We start from the raw sequence: 23,976 nt of genomic DNA, 5'->3' as shown, positions 1-23,976 counted from the left end.
TTTAAAAAAAGGAGGAGGAGGAGGAAAGAAAGAAATGACCAGGGGTTGATAGAAGCTAAGCGCAGAAGTCGGGGGATGAGGGAGGCAATGAATATAAAGTAATAACATGAAGGTTGGCTGTGTTATAGGGACCTATGTGTAGGTTAAATTCCTAGAACTATAAAGTCCCCAAAGAGGCAATTTCAATCCTCAGTACAAAAAAAAAAAAAAAGAAAAGAAAGAAAATAGACAATTTCAAAGTCTCATACACAGAAAAAAAAATGAATATGCTCCTTGACTTAATATATGGTTATATCCAAAAAATAACCATCATAAATTGAAAATAATTAGAAACATATTCAACAGACCTAACCTACTGAACTCCCAGTTTAGTAGCACAGTACACTGCACAGTGTGGCTGTTGGGCTCCATGTTGGCAGGGCTGACTGGCGCTGTGGCCCCTTGCTGCTGCCCGCATCACCAGAGTATTCTACCACATCGCACTTTCCTAGAAAAACACCAGAATTCCAACTGCAGTTCCCGTTGAATATGTATCACTTTCACACCATCATAAAGTCCCAAAACAGTAAGTTGGATCAGCTTCCGTCAGGGCCCAGCTGTACCCTCTTCAATAGGTAGAACCTGCCCCCAGGACCCTGTGGATGCAGTGAGTTAGGCCTTTGGTTTTCCCAGCAGAATGAAACTCCAACCTTCAGGCTAGCCCCGGCTGAATCAATAGATATTCTCCATCACTGGGAAAAGCTGAAGAGCTCACCACGTGCAGTGCCCATACCCTAAGATCGACACAGCACTTCCTAACACTGTGACGAGCACCACAGACAGAGCTGAGACTGAAGATCATCACTAACTGCTCAACTGCTGAACTATCCATCCTTCTGGTGGTCAGCTAAACCACATGTATCTGATAGTGATACTGCAGTTTGGATGTGGTTAAAGTGTCCCCAAGGGCTCCTGTGTTGAAGTGCAGTGCTCCACATGGTGCTCTTGGGAGAGCCTAGTGGGAGGTCCTGGAGTCTTGCTGAGGGCACTGCCCTTGGAATAGCTTAAGAAAGCTGTTATGTGAGCCCCTCCGTGGTTGTTTCAAAGAGATTGTTATAAAAGCAACAAGCTTTTATAGCCCCTCCCCTTCTCTCAGCCTCCAAAACTGAACTAAATAAACCAGTTTACTTTTATAGCTGGTCTGTTAGGTATTTCAGTATAGTGATGATAATACAAGTGACTTTTCATAAATTATATGAGTAAAATAATAAATACTATGAATTATATCTGATCATCAACTAAATTTTCTGTTTGTCTTACCTACATGCTACTAATAACAATCATTTTTAAATTCATCTAAGTAATTTCTTCTCTCAACTACAAAATGAGATGAGGAGATAAGGGATTAAAAAAAAATCCTCCATCCATACCTGAACTCTCAAATAATGATGGTGGAAAGAAGAGATCATGCAAATCTCCACATGAAAATTTTTAAAATGCTTAAAGATACTGTAAGTCATCCGATAGCTGATAGAAGCCAGAAATCTAATTTCTGAAAACAGGTAAAAACCTGTGAATTTGCAGCTTATTAGCTAGAAAATATAATTTCAACCCCAAGGCTACAGAAAACATTGGTGGAGAAAACTGTAGCCAGACCAGGTAAATGTATCAGATACAGAGAATTCAGAAGTGGGAAAGCAGCAGAAATTTAATAAGAAAGTTCTGGCAGCATGAGAACCACAAGATGAGCAAGACCAAATGCAGAACATAAACTTCCTGTGTCGGGCGTGGTGGCGCACGCTTGTTATCCCAGCAGCTTGGGAGGCTGGAGCAGGAGGATGGAGAGTTCAAAGCCAGCCTCAGCAAAAGTGAGGCACTAAGTAATTCTGTGAGACCCTGTCTCTAAATAAAATATGAAAAAGGGCTGGGAATGTGGCTCAGTGGTTAAGCGTCCCTAGATGAAGAAGAAGAGGAAGAGGAAGAAGAACAAGAACAAGAACAAGAAAAACTTCCAAAATCTCTAGTTTATAGCTAATTTATAAATGAGTAAAGGAGACCTCAAAGGAATGGGGGGGAGCAGCAAGCAGGGGGAGATCAAGAAATTAGAGAGAGATCCACTCTTGAAAGATTGAACTTTCAGTGAGTTTGGTACTTTTCTTAACCAAGGGTACTCTCCAATTTGGGTGGCTTAAGTGGCATAAGGCTGAAGCAAAATGGTTCAAAGGATCAGAATAGAGTCCAGAACAGGCAGAAGTAAGAAAACTACTGAGAAGGTAAGTCACACCCATGTCCAAAGCTTGTCAGCCCAGGACTCACAGAGCAAGACTAAAGAAGCAGCCACAGGAAGCCAAACGATGTCAGCAGCCATGTATCATAAAGGAGACAAAGTTGGCAGTTTGAATCCAGGTAGATTAGATGCCTTCTAGCACAAAATCCAAAAATCCTCAGAAAACAGAGGAATTCATTTTCTACAATATGGTTGCCATTTTTTTTCAACCAAAAATTCCTAAACATGCAAAGAAACTGGAAAGTATGACCCATCCCCAGGAAGGTGAGGAGCAGTCAGTTATATTCAATATAATTGACTCTAATAGCTATCAATAGACAAGGACTTCAAAATACCTTTACAGATATGTTCAATTAATTAAAATGAAAAATGTATGGTCAACCAGCAAATGAATATAGAATTTCAACGACAAAAACTGAAAACTAGAAATATTCATTGAAATTCTAGAACCAAAATACAAAAATAACACTTTCAAGGGGCTAAACAACAGATGATAGTTGGCAGAGGAGCCTGACATAGATCAAGAGTGGTCAAATCACACTGATGAGAGTGAATATGAGATCAAATAAATCCTGGACAAGCAGAGCATACACACGATGTAAATAGAGTTCAAAACCAAAATCAGCTCTTTCTCCCCAAAGAAAAACACTCAGTTCTGACAACATCACATCCACAAGTGGTTTATTGGGATTTTTTTTTTTTTTTTTTTTTTTTTTTTTGCTAAAATTGAGAACTTTGGAGAGCCAAAGATGGTGCTGGGACCAGTTGGATCAGAGACATTGACAAGACTTTCAAAGCGAAAGAATCTGTTGTTCAAACACAACTTTAAAGAACAGCTCCATCCCTTCAAGCAAAGTGGTGCTCCTTACACTGTGGTGCTCACAGCTGCCCCTCAAAATAAGGCCCAGTCTCTTTACCCAACCTGTGATCGTGTGTGGCCGGATTCACTCTCTTCTGAGGTAATGTCTACACATCTTGGCATTGAGTGTGCTTTGCCTCCACATGTCACCTGTTAGCAAGGGTATTTTTTCCTGACAGCTAATTGGTAACATACAGAAAAGAAATGTAAAGACACTGTGCTTAAAAAGTTATTGTACATCATTAACTGCCACAAGTGTTTTTTTTTCTTTTTTTTAACTTATTTTTTATTTATATATGACAGCAGAATGCATTACAATTCTTACTACATATATAGAGCACAATTTTTCATCTCTGGTTGTATACACAACCAATTTGTGTCTTCATACTTGTACTTGTACTTTGGATAATAATGATAATAATGATCATCACATTCCATTAATAACCCCATGCCCCCTTCCTTTCCCTCCAACCCCTCTGCCCTATCTAGAGTTCGTCTATCCTCCCATGCTCCCTCTCCCTACCCCACTATGAATCAGCCTTCTTATATCAAAGAAAACATTCAGCATTTGGTTTTTTGGGATTAACTGCCACAAGTGTTTTACAGGGGATGTGGCACTGCCTGGGAATCAAAGAGACAAACTTTTCAGCCTGCTGGTCAATGAGATGAGACATGCACTGAAAATGAAATCCATACCTTAGGTTTCGTTACACAACAGCTTAACTGGCAGTATGTATGCTTCCTGTGCCAGGAGAGTCCTCTCCAAGTAACACTTGTGCTAAAGGTATGCCCAGGACAGCGGGACATCTCCAGTCCCCTCCCTCCCAGCACCTGAACTGGTGGCAGCCCCCAGATACCATGTGACCTTCACCTTTCACTTTGGTTGTGTAAAATCCAACAGCTGCTCCATTTCTCCACAGAATTTTTGCTCGCTCCTTCACAGAATGAGGCAAAAAAAACATGTCATCATCATCCAAACTTCTCTCCAGTCTTCCAAAAATAATGACATTTAGAACGAAAAGTACAATCCTTTCCCCAAAGGACTGAACCTTTAAAGACAAAAAAGGAAAGAAAGAAAGAAAGAATAATCACCAGGTGAGATCAGAGGGGATACATTTTGCACTTGGCATCCATGGCACGCTAGGCCACGTGTGTTCTCTCCCATCACAGGGTTACTTCTGTGTTCAACAGCCAATATGTGAATCATGGTGTCTCCACTGACCTGTTGCACCAATGTGGCCTCCAGGACTGAGTTACAATTCCTGGGTCCCCAGGGCAACAGATGTGGAATGCACATTAACAGAGCACAATCAATCACAAGCTAATGAAACAGGAAGTTACGGGGTGGGGGGGGGCATGGCAGGCCATTTTGGCAGATTTGCTGGATATATCCTGAAATAACCTAATCTGACCTTTTAAACAATGGTGGGGGGGGGGGCTGGCCCTAGAATTCTGGTCTAAAGAGGAGGGGAAATAATTGGAAAGATCAATGGCTACATCAAAAAATAAGGGATTTTCAATAGTTTGTGATAGATTGCAAACACACACTGGAGTCCTAACCCCAGAGAATGACTGAGAATTAAGGCCCACCCCACTGCTGAACTCTCTTACCTATAACCAGATCTTCATGTAAAAGAAAACTGCATTATGGTCAAAATCACGCCCGTGGAGTTATAAGCTTTCTCCTTTACAAGACAAAATGACTTCACACTCCTGTCTGCTAAAATTCTCTGCATCTGTATAGCCTATGGATGGCAAATATGTGGCCAAAATCAGTGACTTTGCTCCTGTACTCACAGCAGACATAGCTATTTGGCTAAGCCTGGAAGCTGTACTAGTCATCTTTCTGTCACTGTGACAAAAAACCAGAGATAAATAAGCTTTGAAAGAGGAAAAGTTTACCCTGGCTCACAGTATCAGAGGTTTTAGTCCATGTGCACTAGGTTCTGTTGCTTTGGACCTGTGGCAGCACAGTACATCATGGCAAGAGCACATGGCAGAAGAGGCCTAATTACCTCATGGCAACCAGGAGGCAAAGAGAGAGGAAGGGGCTGAGGTCCCAAAATTTCTTTCAAGGGTATGCCACCAATGACCTAACTTCCTTCCACTAGGCCCTGCCTCCTAAAGATTCCAAGACCTCCCATCAGCACCACCGTGGGACCAAGTCTTTAATATATGGGCCTTTGGGGACACTTAAGATCCAAGGTATAGCAAATGTGGGCTCAGGATCCTCCTAAATGCAGCCCTGTGGAAAGCTACAAGATACGGACCAAATGTGGCTCATTAGATGAAACTAATCAGCTATTTCCACAATGACAGTATTAGATTGGATTTTACTCCTACAACACTGTTGTTTGACAGCCCACATGTTGTGCTGTTGTGTGGGTATGCTATGTGCACAGACGTGTGCGTCACCACCACATCAGGCACACCATTAACTGGGTTGTGACTTCTACCCACGCGCTACCATTTGATTCTCATCACCCGCTGGGGAGGTCCTGGTTTACAGTTGAAGGAATTGAAGCTCAAAGAAGGTAAGTGATTACTTTTATTGATTTTCCTGCCTGCTTGCAAAGAGAACCTGAGTCATCTGGACAAGGGCTTTGCAGAACCAGGTTGCAAAACTGGCAGGGCTTCTGAGTCCCAGGCCAGTGCGCCTGCTCAAGCCCAGCCAGGCACTGATTCCTTCTGCACCCTTATTTGTTAGAAATGAGACTTTTGGAAAGACAAAGTTTAATGCAAATATTAATGTTTGGCTTTATATTTAACATTTGACCCTTAGACAGTCATCATCACCATCAGCACCCAGACTTTCTAGGAGATCTTCAGCCATTCACAGCTCTTTGAGCCTCAATTTCCCCTGAGAAAGAGGAGGCCAAGGAGGAGGAGGAGGAGGTCACTCAAGTCATCTCTAAAACACTCATCTGGTTTTCAAATGCTTTGATAATAAAAATAAGGCAGCCTGCAGCACCCTCGTAAATGGCACAGTGTTCAGTGCCAGTCAACTTATTAACTGGCCCAGAATGTAAAATATTTTACCTTTATCTGGGGCCAGATCTTAGATGAGGAAGAGATCTGTGGAAAGCTAACCAAGCTCAGCTCTGAGAAGCCACCACATTCTGTGTCTCAGACAGTGGCAACCAAATCAAGTTCAGACTTGGAGAACAACTAGCTAGTCTCAAAACCCAATCGGTGTGATGTGGGAGGTTATATTTTTCAACTCATAAAATCAAAAAGTTCAGGGGAAGCCAGAAGACAAAAACAGATTGCATCTGGCAGAAGGGAAATATCCCACCAAAAACTGGCAGGAGAAAAAGAAGAAAAACAAAATGACCTTAATTTATTCAATTTCCTTACAGAGGGGGGGGGAAATGTGTGACATATGATTTTTTACTTAGAAACATTTCCGAAAACATAAAACTAAGATCCAGTTCTAATCCCTCCTTAGGACCATTAATTATGTTAACAGAGAGAGCATTAAGAAAGCTTTTTAGGTAATTAATGAAGAATGACTGGCTAAAAAAATATGTAATTAAAAGAAAAACAAAAAAAATATGTAAAGACAAAGTTCTATAAGCAAAGAAAAGAAATATTCTCATGTTCAGTGGGAATATAACTTTACAACATGGTTTATTAAGAGGCACCCAAGGTTCTTTCTGTTCACAACACAGGTCACATTTCCAAAAGGTGGGTAGGGGGTTGTTCATCTAAACTCAGAAGAGATGACAAATGAAAGAAGTCTCCACTCTCATTCTGAAACATATGTATAGAGCAATAGGATTCTCCCTAGCATCCAGAACAACCAAATACTAAGTAGTCACCTGGCCCACTTGTGATAAAAGAGCCAGGACAACACACCCAGGCACATCAGGCACCACACAGGGTTCATTCACGCTCTTTTGTTGAATCTCAAGCCATCATGAATTTAATGGAAGAAAATCCTTTGCCTACTGGGCATGGTGACACACAACTTGGGAGGCTGAAGCGGGAGGATTGCAAATTCAAGGCCAGCCACGGCAACTTAGTGAGACTCTAAACAACTTTGGGAGACCCTTTCCCAAAATAAAAAAAAAATTAAAAAGGCTGAGGATATTGCTCAGTGGTTAAGAACCCCTGGGTTCAATCCCCGGTACCAAAAAGAAAAGGAAAAGAAAATCTTTTGCCAAATAATACCTATGGAGTCAATTAAAACCAGACCTAAAACAGACAACCCACAGAATGGAAAAAAGATAGTTGCAAATATTATATGTGATAAGGGACTTGCATGAAAAAGTCCTACAATGCAATAGTAAATGTCAAATAATGCAATTAAAATGAGGGCCAAGGATCTCAACAGACATTTTCCCAAAGAGGGTGTACAAATGGACAGTGAGCACTAAAAAGATGCTCTACATCCTTAGCCATGGGGAATGCAATCAAAACAGCCAAGAGAGACCATTTCACACCTGCTGGGGTGGATAACATAAAAGATAGACAAGCATCGGAGTTGGCTAATGGGCTACGGAGAGAATGCAACCCTCCAACACCAATGGGAGGGATGTAAAAATGGTGTAGGGGCCGTGGAAGGCAGTTTGGCACGTCCTCAAAATTTGACATACAGAGTGACCATATGACTGGCAATTCCACTCCCAGGTATATGCTCAAGAAAACTGAAAATATATGTCCTCACAAAAGCACTCATAGAAGTATTATTCATAGCAGCTACAAAGTGGAAACAAGTCAATGCCCATCACCTGATGAATGGGTAAACAAAATGCTGTGTGTACCTACAAAGGACCAATATTCAAGCAAGAAAAGGAACAAAGCCTGATACATGTTAGAGCAGGGATGAACCTCTGAAGATGATGCTAAGTGAAAGGGGCTAATCACAAGAGGCCACATGTGTACAATTCCATTTCTATGGCATGTCCAGAACAGGTAAATCTAAAATTGAGGCAGAAAGGAGATCAGTGGTTACCATGGGCTGGGGAAAGAGTGGCGTAAGGATGCAGGGTTTCTTTGGGGATAAGGAAAATGCTCTAGAATTGGTGGCGATTGATGTACAACTTTTTGAATACACTAAAAATCACTGAGCTGCAATCTTCAAAAGAGTGAAATGTGTGGTATTTGCATTACATCTCAGTGAAGCTGTTGTTTAAAAAAACTAAACTTTTAAAAATTTTTCAACAGAAAAAAGAAAAACTAGACCAAGAACTTATTCTCCAAACTGAACTTGAACAAACACTGATAGGTCGGTGTTTACTGAAGCCCATGTACATCCAGTGGCATCCCAGACAACTGTGGATAGACCCACCATTTCAAGACTGCAAAGAAGCATGGTCTTTCTCTCCACCTAAAGAATCAGGATAAATATGAAAACAGGCAGATATGAGGCAAACTGTCCAAACTCTTGGCTGGTTTCTACCCACCTCCTTAACCTCTGTCCTAGCCATAGTTCAGTCACAAAGACTCTGCCAGAACCTCTCAGGAACTGCTGCTGTGCCTGCCTTCACCTCACCATCCCAGGGCTTTGCTTATAAGTACTCTACAAAGTACTTATAAAGTACTTACAGCACTTGAAAGACACCAAACCTGACTGACTGTCCGAGAGACGTGAATTGATAATCAGCTAAATCGTCGTTACCCACTCTGTGACGCAGTCTCAATCTCTTCATGTGCAAAACAAATTCTGAAATCCAATAAGCCCTGTTAAAAGTCTGAGGTAATGTACAGAATAGATACATTTCTGAATCTGATGCCTATGAACGTCTGAATGCATCAAGCAGAACTTTCCCACACAACAGAGACAGTAGAGATGACAGTTTCCAAACTCAGGCATGAGAGACCACTCAGGAAGATAAAACAGACTTCCCAACAGCCAGGGATGTATTGAACATAGCCAGCTCTTACCATTTCCCTTGCTGTACTGTATTATGGATTGAACTGTGTCTCCCCAAAAGATCTTGAGGCCCTCACCGCTAGTACCTCTGAATGTGACCTTATTTGGAAGTGAGCTTTTTGCAGATGAAAAGGCCAAGATGAGGGCATTAGGGTGCTCCTAATCCAACCTTTTAAAAAGGGTGAATTTCAAGTTAGACATCTCCACAGAGGACAACCTAAGATACATACAGTGCATCAAGTGTCATCTTCAAGCCAAGTAGACTGAGGCCATCAGAAGCTGAGAGAGAGCCTGGATCATATTCTCAGAGCCTCAAAGGGAAGCAACTGTGGACTCCTTGTTTTGGATTTTCAGCCCCCAGACCTATGAGACTATCAATTCTGCTGTTTGAGCCACCCAGTCTGTGGTAGTTGGTGAGGGCAGTCCTAGGAAATGAGTCACAAAGGTGAACTGCTGCATATTATTAACATGATATTAAGTATGGTGACTCTGAAAACCCTGTTTTGCAAATGTTCACTTAAAACTACATTGCCCGCCTGGAGTGATGGTGCCCACCTTCAAACCTGTAATCTCAGTGACTCAGGAGGCTGAGGCAGGAAGAATACAAGTTTGAGACCAGTCTCAGAAACTTAGCAAGATCCTTTCTAAAAATAAAAATAAATAAACAAACAGGACTGGGCATGTGGCTCAGTGGGCAAAGCACCCCCTGGGGGCTCAACAATCCCCAGTACCAAAATAATAATAATAACAGTAAAAATAACAATAATAAACTTGTATCACCTCACCTTCACGAGACCTTCTCTTGTGGGATCAGAGGTTCTTAGTACATCTTCTGTGGACCACCAGGATTCCTTTAGGTAAACAGCTACAACTAAAGAGAAAAACCAAGAGGAAATGATGGTGTCACAGCCAACCAGCCACCAGGGAATCCCAAAAGCATGGAGCCAGAGAAGGTGCAAAAGATTCTTTGTAGATAAAGCAGTGATATTTTTAGAGCTGAAGTTTCTAAGAGCACTGACCAGGGCAGGGCATGACCATCTCTCACAGGACATCACAGATGCTTCATAGATGGCTCATCAATGATTCCAAAGCAAGACAAGATATATCCCCATGTTGTTGGGAAAAACAAGATACACACCAATATCGACACGTTCGATGGGTGAGAATTACATTTTTCACATGTTGCAAACATTTATCAGTCCAATCATTGGCCACAGCTCATAACTCCCCACAGCCAGTGAAATCCTACATTATCTAAGGGCACTGAGGGAACTCAAGGAATTGCTGCATAAGGAGCGTCGCTAGGGTGCTGGGCTCAGGGCTGCCTTCTTTCATTCCCACAATGAAACTGCTATCAGCACTTCTCTGAGGACACTGAAGCTGAGACATGAAGTAACTCGAAGGCAACCAGCCAGAAGGGACAGAGGTGGGATCTGCCCTGGGGCACTGGACTCTAAATCCAGAGATGAGGTCTGCTCTTAGGAATGGGGTGAAACGTGTGCGGTGGAGGAGCATCTCTGGATAGAAAGGTGCTGGGGCTAGGATACACCAGAGGAGGGAAGGATTGCTCTCCTCTTCCCAGTCTTCCCCCATCCCCATCTGCAGTCCCTGAGGCCTATTGATTCTGCCTCAAAACATCTCTAGGACCAAGTCTGGATGTGGGTCCTGTAATTTAGAAGGAGACACCTAGGACACATTCCCAGATTCCTCACCAGAATTGTCCAAACCAATCACTTGAGTTGACTGAGAAGGTCTCCAGCAAATCAGCTCTCAACACCCAACACAGAGCTGGTGCAAGGTAGGGGCTCAGTGTCTACTTTATAAAGTCAACTGGTGAGTTGATTCTCTCCTCCTCCTCCTCATGCTGCAGTCACCACATCCCATCAGGTCCTCCTCCCATCAAGATCTTCTCCACAGATAACTGAAGTAGCTCCTCTTCCCTTTGCCAGCTCAGTGTCCCCCGCAGCCTCTCCCTACTGAGCAGTCACTCTGAAGGTAAACCCCATCACAGCCTCTGTCTCTGGATCTCCGCTCCTCAACCCACGTTCCTTGCTTAAGAATTGCATTTAAACACCAAAATTAATTGTTTTCTGATATCTTTATATATCCCTTTTATCAACATTTTATACCTGCTTCTCAAAACAGGTATCTGAGCCTGAGGATTCCAGAAGTCACAGAATTAAAAGATGTACTTTCACCATCAAACATCAACATGGAGTTGAAAACAACATTTGACGCAAGGTTCAAGACTTTAAAGTACATTATTTTGTGGGTGACTTGGGGTAAGCTGGCATGGCCTTCTTCCCTATCCTGCTCTGCTATTTAAGAAATGTTAGTAGAAAACACTGGAAGATCAGGCTATAAGGCAGGAGCCAGGTGTCCAACAAGACTGCATAGCCAGCCCCTCTTCTCCAAAGATGAACAGCATCTAACCTGCTAGCTTCATGTCAGTGGTGAACTATCATTTCTGACAATGGTTCCAAAATTCATAGAACCAGCTAAGAGAGAAGGGCCAATTAAATGCTTGACATCTGCCTTCATTTGTTCAACATAATTCATTTCCTAGAACTTACAGGAGCTTTATAAAGCCATAAGGGTTATTTTCATGCTTAACAAGGTGAACTAACCTAAGATGTTCTGCTTACTAATAGATTGCATTTCCATAACACAGATGTTCAATTTACTAATACAGTTTCAAACAGAAAACAGGTTCACATGGTACCTTGCAAGTTTTACAGTGCACTGCAGAGCATTAATTAGTCCCACAAGGTGTCACAAAATAGATTGAACTGGTTGAAGTCTTTTTTCAAAAGTCATCTTGAACTGCTAAATGCATATAATATCAAAAGTGAAGTCCAATCCAATCTAAGAATCTAAAACACGTGTTCCTTAAAACCAACTCTTGAAAAAACACAAATTGGCCTTCTGGAAGGCAGTAGTTTTTGATCAGTGAAGCATGATCCCTCATCCAGAGGAAACAGCAAAGAGAGATGGCAGCAGAGCCCTTGCAGAGAGGCTGCCCCAAGCTCAGCAAGGACAAATGATGGATCGGGGGAACTGACAGGTGCCCAGAGCCAGCCTCAGGGCATCACTGCCAAGATCCTGGAGCCAGCCAGCTCCAAGCGTTAGAAAATAAAAACCACAACATCCCGTGTTTTTAAAAAGGAAAAATACCACCCAGATCAGCATCCCCTCAGCTCTCCACCACCCAGGGCCTGGGAAGAGACCGGACACGTGCAACAAGTTTAGGCCATCATGAGACCAATCAGCAGGGTGTTGTGAAGAGCCAGTCTTGCTGTGCCAACAAAATTTCTCTCTCCCTCTGAGTGACAGGTGACACAGACCACAAGGAAGATGTCAGTAATGGATTTTGTTCTATTACTCTCCCAGGTTTCCAAAACAAGACAGTGAGGTCCCTAAGCAAACTCTCAGTGGCCCAGATGTACCCAAGGTGAAGCAAGATCAACTGAATTCAGCTCTGCTTGGCTGAGTTGTGGACTGCACAAACAGCGTGTCCTCAGTCCTTGGGGAATGAGCCTCCATCCTGATCCCTGGGAGCTGGCAGAATGCAGAAGGAGAGAGAGATAAACAAGCGGTTCCAACACAGGGCAGGGCATGATGGATCCTAGAACTGACTGACATAAGGACCCAGATGAGGGGAACTGCAAGTGTCCAGAGAGCTCACCTACTTTGGATCACTGGGTAAAGTTTCAACAGGCAGAGACACCAGGTAAGGCACTGTGGACAGGTGGGGATAACGTTGAGCAGAGGCACAGAGCCCTTCAGGTCCAAGGCCAAGTTTAGACAAACCAAACATCAGGGAAAGCCAGTGAGAACTAATAAAAAAGAAACAACTGCAAACTCTGGCTTAACCAGACAACAGCTTCATTCACTCTCAAGTCTAAAAGACCTCAGTGTCAATGGACAGCAAGACCACATGAGGCATTTTAGATACAACCCTGGATAGTTGCTGGTGCAGGGAAAGGAATTCAGATTTCAGAGCCAGACAGGGCTCAAATTCTGGCTCCTCCAGTTACCAGTGACCTGAACCCATCCCCTCCTGACAGCTTCACCCACCTGTCAAATGGAGACCACAATGTCCTCTCCCTGATTCTCATGCAGGTTCAGTGAGAGAGTTCATCTCACCAAACTGTTTTTCTTAAGGTTTTGGGAAATTTCCAATAGCTTCTAGAAATTTCCTCCACCTGCTTCAAGTCCTGCTCTGAGATTGCAAAGAAAAATGGGAAAAAAAAAAAAAAAGCTGTTGTTATTTCCAACGTCAGACAATGCACTTTGTAAGACACTATCTCTCCCTTGGGAGCTCTCTCTCCCCCAAAAACATCTTTCTGCTCCTGTTTGCATAAAAACATCTGTCTGTCTTTCACAGAAAAGCACATACAACGTTCACTCAAGGAATTAAGTTTGGATTCCAGCTTAGGACACCTCCAACTTAGAGGAAGGGCTGGAACCTGGGACATGAAACAGAATAAAGTCAGAGCAGCAGGCTGTGTGCGGCAGGAAAGCAGGGGAAGAAGCAGGTCATTCAGACTGAGAGAACCAGAGAGGCTGGAAGGGCAGGTGCACTGAGCAGGGCCAGAAGAAGGGACCAGACAGCAGTAGGGGGAGAGGACCACCCCAGGTGGGGGAAGTGACAGCCACAGAGATGTAAGAGGGCATGAATGGGAACTGTAGCAAGTCAGAGCCAAAGACGTAGGGAGACTCAGGGAGATGAGGCCAGTCAGGTAATACGGGACTCTGTAGACAGCTACAGTCATCATGCTTCAGAGGGACACAATCTAATTACTGACTTAAAATAATAATATCCAGCACAACATGTCCAAGCACTCACCAAGGGCCAGCCACAATGCCAAGTTTAGTATTTCACAGAATGGTTCGCAGTCTGATTCTGTTTCCCAGGTGAGGCTTAGAAGGGTTAAGAGATCTGCTCACAGTCCCATGCCTGTGAACAGCAGCACTGATGATGGATGTGAGCCTGCATGGGGCTCACTGGTTCCCAGGGCCCTGCTCTAAGCACTGTGCCACAGGTGAAGACGGGACTGACAGGACTGCAGAGCAGGGGCCAGGCCTGGGCAGAAGGCTGGCAGAAAGAGAGAGAAGAGGAGGGGACAGCAGGACAGGCCAACGCACTGTGCTGAGAAAGGAGCAGATGGAAAGGGAAGGCCACAGCAGAGCCAATGCTTCTGGCCTTGCATTACGCTGCAGGACTGAGAGGGGCGCCTGCCATGCCCTAGGCAAACACTGACTCTATGCCGGCACTACACTTGGCATCAGGGGTCCAGGACAGAAGACACAGCCCAAAAGGACTACAACAGGCCACCTTGTCATGACCACACGCTGTGCAAATGCCTCAAGACATGAGCAGCCACTAGGAACCCACTCCAGGACTGCCTGGGAGGGCTCAGGGCAGAGTTACAAGACCAGGCCTGGGCCAGACACATGGTGGCCAGCTAGTGAGCAGGCAAAGGCCATGGAAGCTCCCCAGAGGCCAGGCCAGGTATTGGCTTTGTAACAAGTCATGAGAAGAGTCCAGGAAAGTAAGAGTTATTTGATCAGAACGGTGTTTTAGGAAGAGAACAATTGGCTACAACCAGGCGGGAGGAGATAGTCCTTCTGCAATTAAAAAATATATAAATATGCTATTGAGGGCTGGGGATGTAGTTCAGTGGCAGAAGATGTGCTTAGCATATATGAGGCCCTGGATCCAATTCCCAGTCTCCCAAAAAAAAATTATTTGAAAGGATTATAAGCTATATGATATTATAATGATGGATAAGTAAAATTATACAATTATCCAAACCCACAGAATATACAACATCAAGAGTGAATCTAATTTCAACTATACACTCTGAGTGCTTATGTCATGTCCATGTAGGTCCACCAGCTGCAACAAATATCCCACTGGTACAAATATTGATGAAGAAGGAAACTGTGCATGAATATATGGGAATACTCCTTGTCTTCCTGAGCCTAAAACAGTGAAACCTAAAACTGTGCACCTAAATTTGCTCTTTAAAAAAAATAAAATAAAATAGGGGCTGGAGCTGTAGCTCAGTAGTACAGCACTTGTCTTGCAAGTGTGAGGCACTGGGTTCAATCCTAGCACCACATAAAAACAAATAAAGGCATCGAGTCCATACACAACTAAAAAGATTTAAATATTAAAAAAAAAAATTTAAAGAATAAAATAAAATAAAAAGTGTCAGTGTGGAGAATGGAGGCCAATGGGAAGTCATGTGACACAGCCAAAGAGGGGAGGAGCTGGGCTACTGCAAACATGCTGGTGAGGAGGGAGGTGCTACGGACAGAAAGGACTCACTGGGGAACCAGACTGGTCCTAGGCAGAAGGGAGAGGGCAGCCCATTCTCCAGCTTGAGTGGCAGGACACATACCTTTTGCAGGAGGACTTGAGGACCACAAGGAGGTATTAGGGGTTTCAATTTCAAAATGCCTGCATATGTGAGGCACTGGGTTCAATCATCAGCACCACATTAAAAAATTAATTAATTAATTAAATAAAATAAAACAAAAGCATGCTGTTCATCTACAACTACAAAATTAAAATTGCCTATTAAAGACAGCAAGGAGAGGGTGGGTAGCAGGCGACTGGATGCACAACCCAGAGCTGAGTGGGGAGAGAGGGCCATGCACCATGCTATCTATCATGGAAAAAGCAAAGAGGGGCATATTCCACACTCAAAAATATCTTACCTCCCCAAGCTTGCTGCAAATTGTTCATGCCCTGCCTGATGGTCTGCACTTCTTCATCACAGCTAATGGGGCTCCAAGTCCCTAGTTTCCCCCATCCTTACTTCCCTTTCTATTGCTCCCCTGGAGTCTAAGCTGCCACTGCCCCGTTACAAATCTAAGAAATATGTAGTTCCACGAAAAAAAGAGCCCAGTTAAACCAAAGTGACAGGCCATCTTCCCAAAAGCAAAATACATGTAAGGAAAAAATGCTGGAAAGTTCTGGCAGAGGCCGACACATAAACACATTCCAAGGCATTGCATGACTTTTATGCAACATTGACTGAGCTGGTCAATAATTTAAGGGGAGGGGAAAAATACTCTAGTTGACATAGCAACTGTCACATCGAATTACTAGGGCTACCATTTCCATACAGATGTCTTCCTTAAAGGAAAACACTTCCCCAGATGCCCATGAACTTGGGTGCCTCTTTTGCCATGGAGAAGGAAACATCTGGTTTGCAGTATATTTGCATCTGCCTCCCTGTGTGTCTCAGGCCTTTCTAGCCTTAAGCAATTTTGTTTTCATAAATCTGGATTTTAACCCAAGGACGATGGAGCAAGGGGAGGAGAGGTGCCTGGATCCTGAGGTACAGCTGAATTGCAAGAGGTTGGGGGCAAATAGAAGCCCATACTAATGCCAGTCCTTCTATGAAAGGAATCTAAATATCAACAGGCTGGACCAAGGCAAGCTCACCAAGTTTCCCAGGGTTGCAGAGAATGATGCCAACAGACAGGCCCCAGCTGCAGTTCCATATGCTTCCTCCAAGAAGCAACCCCACCCCTGCCCTTCAAGACAAAGCCCCAGCCCTGACACTGGGAATATTTTCCTTGGAGCATTCCTGTTTTCCAAATACCATGAGTCCCCTGGTAAGAATGACATATCTTGGTAGGATACAATTCTCTTATGCTTAAATCCAACACACAGCAAATGCCACAAATTAACAGGGAAAAAAGAAGGAAATGTCAAACTATTGTCAACGTGCATTCCTGAAACACACTGCCATCACCGCTACCAGCTACCCAAACTGCTCCCTTCATGGCCCAACAAAAACAAAACTCAGGGGTCTGCCTGATCAAGGGTGCTGGCCAAGCATCCACAGCCACACTGGCACCTCAGTTGACCAGAGAGAAGTAAGTATTTAAATGGAGGCTGAGTATCTACCCAGAGCTCTTTTCCTCTGAAATGTCAAGCCTACTTTTATGCAGGGCTCCTCCAGGGCAGAAGGTAGGATGATGTGACATGCCCCAGGCTGACGTTTATCTTTGCATCACCCAAAAACAGAGCACAGGCTAAAACAGAAAGATACGATGTCCACAGGACCATGGAGGCCAACAGGTGCATGCTCTAACCAGGGGGTCCCTGATGTGGGCTCAGGGGAAACCCCCGCTCTGCATCCACTGGGTTTGTGGGTCTGCATAACCTCACACTCCAAAGCCAGGAACCCTGCTTTCTCCACATGCTGAAACTTGGACTCTACCCTCCTCTGCATCTGACAACATTGTTTGTTGTTTACTAGATGTACAAAAACCACCCATTTTGTTGAATCGTGTCCATAGGCTCATTCTGCTAGATACAGCTGATATGAACTCATCCCTCCCCCTGTTCTGACTCCAGAATGGCAGAGGGTCCCATTCTGGGAGTCAGAAATTCAAAGCTGTCCCACCTCATCCCCCAACTCTGGGCATCCTGCACAGGGGTGAGGCGCACCAGAAATGCCTGCTTGTTCTTGGGAAGTTCAAGGTACCGAGGAGTGCAGCTCACATCCACCATCATCCCCCCACAACCTCTCTGGACCCACCACCTGCCCCAAACATGGTCCACAGCGGGTCTGGCCACAGGCCCACGGTGTTGCAATCCCACTCGGCCCACGACAGCCACTCAGAAGGCAGGCTACACTGTGGCTCCGATTTCATCTGAGTGTTTGCCTTGGCTCTAGCTGTCACTGCAGAATATAATGGGCATGTTTTTCCTGGAAAAACTCGTTATTTTTCAATTCCCTGCTTGTTTTTCTCAGGATGCACAAGACGTGCAATCACTGAACATAAATTAGCAGCAATTTTAAGGGTGAGTATTACCCTCGGTCACAAAACGTCCTAGGAGATGCTGGAGGGACAGACGTCCTAATCAGGGAAGTCCTTGTGTGTTGACGCCTGAAACGCTTTTACTTTAGTCTTCCTTCCCCGCGAGTGTCTGCTTTCTGTTTCGTAGCCTTGATCACCTCCGTATCCCATAGCTTCTCTGTGCAAAGACCTAAGGAGCATTTAGTTAACATACTCTGGGGATGTTGGCCAGCCAACAGAGCTCTGAGGATCCAAGTGCCAGGCCCCTCCCATCAGAGTTTATAGTTAACCACAGGAAACGACCAGGACCATGAATAGTGACCTGTGAAGAACTGTAAAGTGATCTTCCCCACAGTGTACCTACAGCCCAGGTCCTGACCAGAGAAGGACCTGGGTCCAGATGCCTGCTCCCACTGCTGAATCTTACTTCTCATTGCCTTTTCTGTCCCATAGACCCTTCAGGAAGAAGTTCAGGTTGACCTCACCTATGCTTTTACTCCTAAGTCTCCACGCATGGTTGGCACCAGCATTAAACCAAGCCAAAACTTTCTTCACCCTCATTTCCCTCTGCCCTGTCTTCTCTTTCCCACTATTGCTCCATGCCCCCTACCCCACTGCCAGGCAAGTCCACAATATCCTCCCCTGGTTGCTAGCAGGAGATGAGCCCGCTGGTCCCTCCTCTCTACATCCTCCCTTGCAATCACAGGCAGGGCATTCTGCTAAGCACTGAAGATCCAGAGCCATGATCCCTGCCTCCAGCCCTAGCCCCATCAATCCTGTGCAATGTCACTAGGCATCTTTTGAACTCTGGGCTCCCTTCTATCTTAACTTCCAGCATAGCTTTCATGCAAGCAAGGTCTGGGACTATAATAGAAAGATTTTGTGAACTAAAACTGGAGAATGTTCAAGAAGAGACCAAATGATTCATGGCCAGACTCTACAAGGTTGGGAGATGCTTGGAGTGAAGGAAAGCCTATTGCTGCAGCTCCAGAGCCACTAGTCCTGCAGGGCAGAGGAGCCTGCCTCTGTGAGCACAAGGTACAGCCACCACCATTGAGCCCAGATACCAGGAGACAGGGCAAGGGGTCCTGGGGAAGAGGTCAGTGGGCAACTTCTCAGACCTCATGCCCTGTATTCAGCCCAACTGCCACCTTTCTGGCAGGAACCACAGATGGTTCCTCTCTACTCCTAGAAATACCCAAGAGTCTCCTCATTCCAGAAACCTATGGCACTGGGGCACTGTCTCTTTCATGTGACTCAATTACAATTTGCCATCTTTCATTAGTATCTGGAATATTCTTTTCCATGCCCTTTGACCATCTGACCACTGGGTTTTGTAGGGGGAAAAAGTATATCAGACAGATACACTTTATCCAGAGAGATGAAAAAAAGAAAATCTGACAAAATAATCACCAAGTTTCCTGACAAGGGCAACAGGAAGAGATGGTCTAGAAAAACTACGCATGGGGCCCAGAAGCTTGCAGAGAAGGCTGTCACCAGAAAGGGTTCTGGGCTAAAAAGATGCTACAGAGTAGAGCAGGGCACAGTGGAGCATATCTATAATCCAGTGGCTTGGGAAGCTGAAGCAGGAGGATGGAAAGTTTGAGGACAGCCTCAGCAACTTAGCAAAGCCCTGTCTTAAAATAAAAAATAAAAAGGGCTGACAATGTAGCTCAATGGAAGTGCCTCTGGGTTCAATCCCCAGTACCCCCCAAAATAAAGATACTACAGTGTAAAGGAGGGCACAAGGGACCCCATAACCAAGGAGAGATTCCCAGACCCCTTGCAATCCTGTAAGAAGAACGTGGGGAGGGAAGGAGCACTGGGCAAACTGAAGCAGGCTGGGAAGGTAGTAAACAAGGGGAACTACCAGGGAAGGCTGCAAGACCCCAAGGGGAGAACACTGAGGGAGAAAGCCAGGTGTTCTTGGCCACAGAGGACTACCTTCACTAGAAAGGCAAGTGTCAAATTAGAAGCGAGGTAGGTAGCTGGAAATAGTGGAAGGAGAAGCATGCATTAGCTACCTTTAGTCTCTAGATTCAGCAAATTTGCATCCCAGCAGGTAGAAACCAGGAATGCAATCCCAAGGTCGAAGTCTGTACTGCCTGAAAGCATGCAATGCCAGGAACACACCAGAAAGAGCAGGTGTGAACCAATGTGTCAGGGGGAAATGCCTGTCTTAGAGCCAATGCCTGGTTCACCTAATATCCCCTCTGCCCTAGCAAAGGTCCAGAATGGATAGAAAGATCTATTCTTGGGGCTGGGGTTGTGGCTCAGTGGTAGAGCGCTTGCCTCGCATGTGAGAGACCCTGGGTTTGATCCTCAGCACCACATAAAAATAAAATAAAACAAAATAAAGATATTGTGTCCATGTATAACTAAAAAAAATTTTAAAAAGAAAGATCTACTCTTCAAATAAGATGAAATCATAGTCCCATGTAAAATATAATCGGAAAATGGGCATAAATCTCTGCAACCTTGGATCAGGCAATGGTTTCATAGATATGACACCAAAAGCACAAGTAAAAAAAAAAAAAAAAACAGTGTTATGGTTTGGATGTTAGCTGTCCCCCAAAAGCTCACGTGTCAGACAATGCAAGAAGGTTTGGAGGAAAAATGATTGGGTTATAGCCTTAACCTCATCAGTGAATTAATCCCTGGTGGGATTAACTGAGTGGCGGCTAAAGGCAGATAGGGTGCAGCTGGAGGAAGTGGTTCACTGGGGGCATGGCTATGGGGTACACATTTTGTATCTGGAGAGCAGAGTCTTTCTCTCTACTTTCTGATCGTCACGTGAGCTGCTTCCCTCTGCCACACACTCAGCCATGATGTTCTGCCTCAACTCGAGAACCAAGGAATAGAGCCTGCTGTCCATGCAGTCATTCTTCTGAAACCATGAGTCCTGAAATAAACTTTTCCTCCCCTAAAATTGTTCTGGTCAGATCTTTTAGTCACAGCAGCAAGCAAAAATAATCAGACATAGTAAAAATTAAAAACTTTTGTACTTCAAAGGATACCACAAGAAATTGAAAAGGCAACTCACAAAAATGGGGGAAAAATTTTGCAAATTATATGAGAGACTTGTATTCAGAGATAAGGGACTCGGTTTCCAGAATATGTAAAGAACTGTTCCATTTTAATAATAAAAGATAAATAACCTAATTTAAAAAATGGGCAATGGGTCTGTATAGAGTTCTCAAGGAAGATGGTCAATAAACAAATGTAAAAATAGTCAGTGTCATTAGTCACCAGGAAGTACAAATAAACCACACCCAAAGATACCACCTGACACCCACTAGAATGGTCATAATCAAAAAGAGAGACAATAACCAGTGTTGGCTAGGATGTAGAGAAACTGAAATCCTTTTACGTTGTTGGAGGAACTAGACAAAGATACATTAGCTTTGGAAAACAATCTAGAAGTTCCTTAAAAGGTTAAATACAGCTACCATGTGATCCAGCAATTCCACTTTGAGATTCCCAAGAGAAATGAGGACATACACCCCCACAAAAATTTGTACATAAATCTTCATAGCAGCATTATCACAACAGCCAAAAGGTAGAAGCATCCAAGTGCTCATTCACTGACAAATGGATAAACAAAGTATAGTACATCTACCTACAAAATGAAATAACACTAAGCCATAAAAAATGAATGAAGTTGTGAAACAGGCTATGACATGGACGGCCCTTGAAAACATGCTAAGCAAAAGAAGGCAGACATGAAAGGCCACATATTTTACAATTACATTCAGAATAGACAAACCCATAGGACAAGAAAGTAGATCCATGGTTGCCTAAGGCTGAGGATGATAGAGGGACAGGAGGGAGTGATAAATAAGGGAAGCTAGATTTCTTTCAGGAGTAATGAACATGTTCTAAAACTGATTGAGACGATGGATACACAACTCTGAGAATATACTTAAAACCACTATAAATAGATGTGTTACATGGTATATGAATTATATCTCAACAAAGCTATTTATTCCTACATAGAAGTTTATTTATTTATGTTTTTATACATTTATGTAGAGAAACTGAATATCTCTTATCCTATGTGCTTAGAACCCATGTATTTTGGATTTGGAATTTTTTTTAATTTTGGAATATTTGCATATGCATAATGAGATATATTCAGTATGGGATTCAAGTCTGAAATTCATTTATGTTTCACATACACCTTAGGCAAATAGCCTAAAGGTAATTTTATACAACATACTTAATAAGTTCGTGCACATTTGGGGGCTGGAGTTGTAGCTTAGTGGTAGAGCACTTGCCTGGCATATGTGAGGTCCTGGGTTCAATCCTCAGCACCGCATATAAATAAATAAATAAAATAAAAGATGCATTTACAACTAAAAAATATTTTTTAAAAAGTTTGTGCACATGTGGAATCTTATGGCATCATGTTCATGTTAAACAAGTTTCAGGTTCAGCCAGGCGCGATGGCACACACCTGTAATCCCAGCAGCTCTGGAGGCTGAGGCAGGAGGATTGTGAGTTCAAAGGCAGCCGCAGCAAAAGCAAGGCACTAAGCAAATCAATGAGACCCTGTCTCTAAATAAAATACAAAATAGGTCTGAGGATGTGGCTCAGTGGTTGAGCGCCCCTGATTTCAATCCCTGGACCAAAAAAAAAAAAAAAAGTTTTAGATTCTTGAGCATTTGGATTTTAGATTTTTGGATTAAGGATGCTGAACCTGTAATGAGAATAGAAGAAGTAAAGTCTTTCCCTTAGGACTGAAGATCAACAACCCAAATTTTGGAAGAAGATGGAGTCATGTCTTAATAACAAGCGTGAAAGCAGAGAAATTGGGTGGTCCAGGCATGTAGCTGGTGAGCTGACCACCTTGCATTGGTTCTGCTAAAAAGCCAAGATAAACTGAGATAGCTTTGTGGAAGCAGAGTGTCCACTCCAAGAGTGAAGAAGGCTCTTGCCGTCCACCATATGCGTCTCCCGGTTCTCAGCACAAGCAATCCTCACACTGAGACCCGCCCATGAGTCACCCTGGTCTCAGTAAAGACAGAGTCTGACTCTGACTGGTGATGCCTTGATGCCAGGCCAGCACCACCCTCCTAGCAAGGCAGGACGATGAAGCTCAGAGACAGCAACAAATGACCTGACCAGGGTTCACCACTCATAAGGGCAGAGCCAATGGAATCCAGGGTCTAAGTGTCTCCAGAACTCAGGCCCTCTCCACTGTAGCACCCATGACATGATTGGGATGCTGCTACAGCTGGGATCTTGAATGTGTTAAAGGTTTGGTCCCCAGCCCAGGGCGCTATTAGAAGGTGGTAGAGCATTTAGTAAGTGTGGCCTGGAAGGAGGTTTTAGGTCGTCTGGGGGGGTCCTCAAAGAGGATTGAGGCACCCCTCCCTCAAGTGTCTTCCTTTCTTGTTGGCTGGCCAGGAGAGAAGCAGTTTTGCTCCACCACACACTCCACCCTGATGTGCTCCTCCCCACCAGAGACCTACCTGTCCTCCAGGTGGTGGACTGGAACCTCCAAAACTAGGGGCCAAAATAAACCTTTGCTTTTTGAAGTTGATTATCTCAGGAATTTGTTATAGTGATAGAAAACTGACTACCACATATGCCATGTTCTAAGAGAAACCTAGGTCTGCAAGAAGGACCCAGTGTGTGACGCTGTGGAGCCCACATCACAGGAAAAACAAATGGAGAATGAGAGACATGTGATCTAAAAAACAAACAAATGAACAGACTTTGGAGATAAGGCAATTAGCCCCAAACATGAGAAGAGCTGTCCAATAGGGAAGCCACCTACCTGGATGGTCCTGTTGGGGGGCACCCCAATGGAGGAGACAGATGGGCATGTTCGTTTGGGTTCTTATGAAGAATGTCATAATGGTTGGGCTGTCCTAAAATAGAACAGACCATCCTGGGGTGCAGAGGTCACAGCTTTCCAGACACCACCTCCATGACTGATGTGTCTGTACAGCACTTGTCATCTTACTATCCCTGCTATCAAAGAAGCATTATATGTTGTAATGATAACAGTAAATCTGACCAAGACAATACATCACTTCCAGCAAAGATCATTCAACCAGAAGACCTACTGTCTTTTTGTGTTTATAAAGAGGTGTTAATAAATGTTAGTCAAACATTAATGGCATATTATCAGGAAAT

At 43.9% G+C, this 23,976-nt stretch overlaps 1 protein-coding gene across 1 annotated transcript in view; it reads right to left on the bottom strand.

Moving 5' to 3' along the window:
* Positions 1-23,976, bottom strand: part of LOC124087393 (protein FAM169B) — an 82,460-nt gene that overhangs the window by 32,052 nt on the left and 26,432 nt on the right. The window contains exons 4-5 of the mRNA XM_058577745.1: positions 9,789-9,874; positions 3,997-4,174 (exon numbers count right to left, since the gene is read on the bottom strand). Coding sequence (XP_058433728.1) covers positions 3,997-4,174; positions 9,789-9,874 — 264 coding nt within the window. The remainder of the gene's footprint in view (positions 1-3,996; positions 4,175-9,788; positions 9,875-23,976) is intronic.

Source organism: Marmota monax, unplaced genomic scaffold (genome assembly GCF_021218885.2).
Source record: "Marmota monax isolate L192 unplaced genomic scaffold, Marmota_monax_Labrador192_F-V1.1 WCK01_AAM20220418_F8-fsc00005, whole genome shotgun sequence".
In the NCBI taxonomy this organism is placed as follows: domain Eukaryota; kingdom Metazoa; phylum Chordata; class Mammalia; order Rodentia; family Sciuridae; genus Marmota; species Marmota monax.
This window is presented reverse-complemented; position numbering and strand designations above follow the sequence as displayed.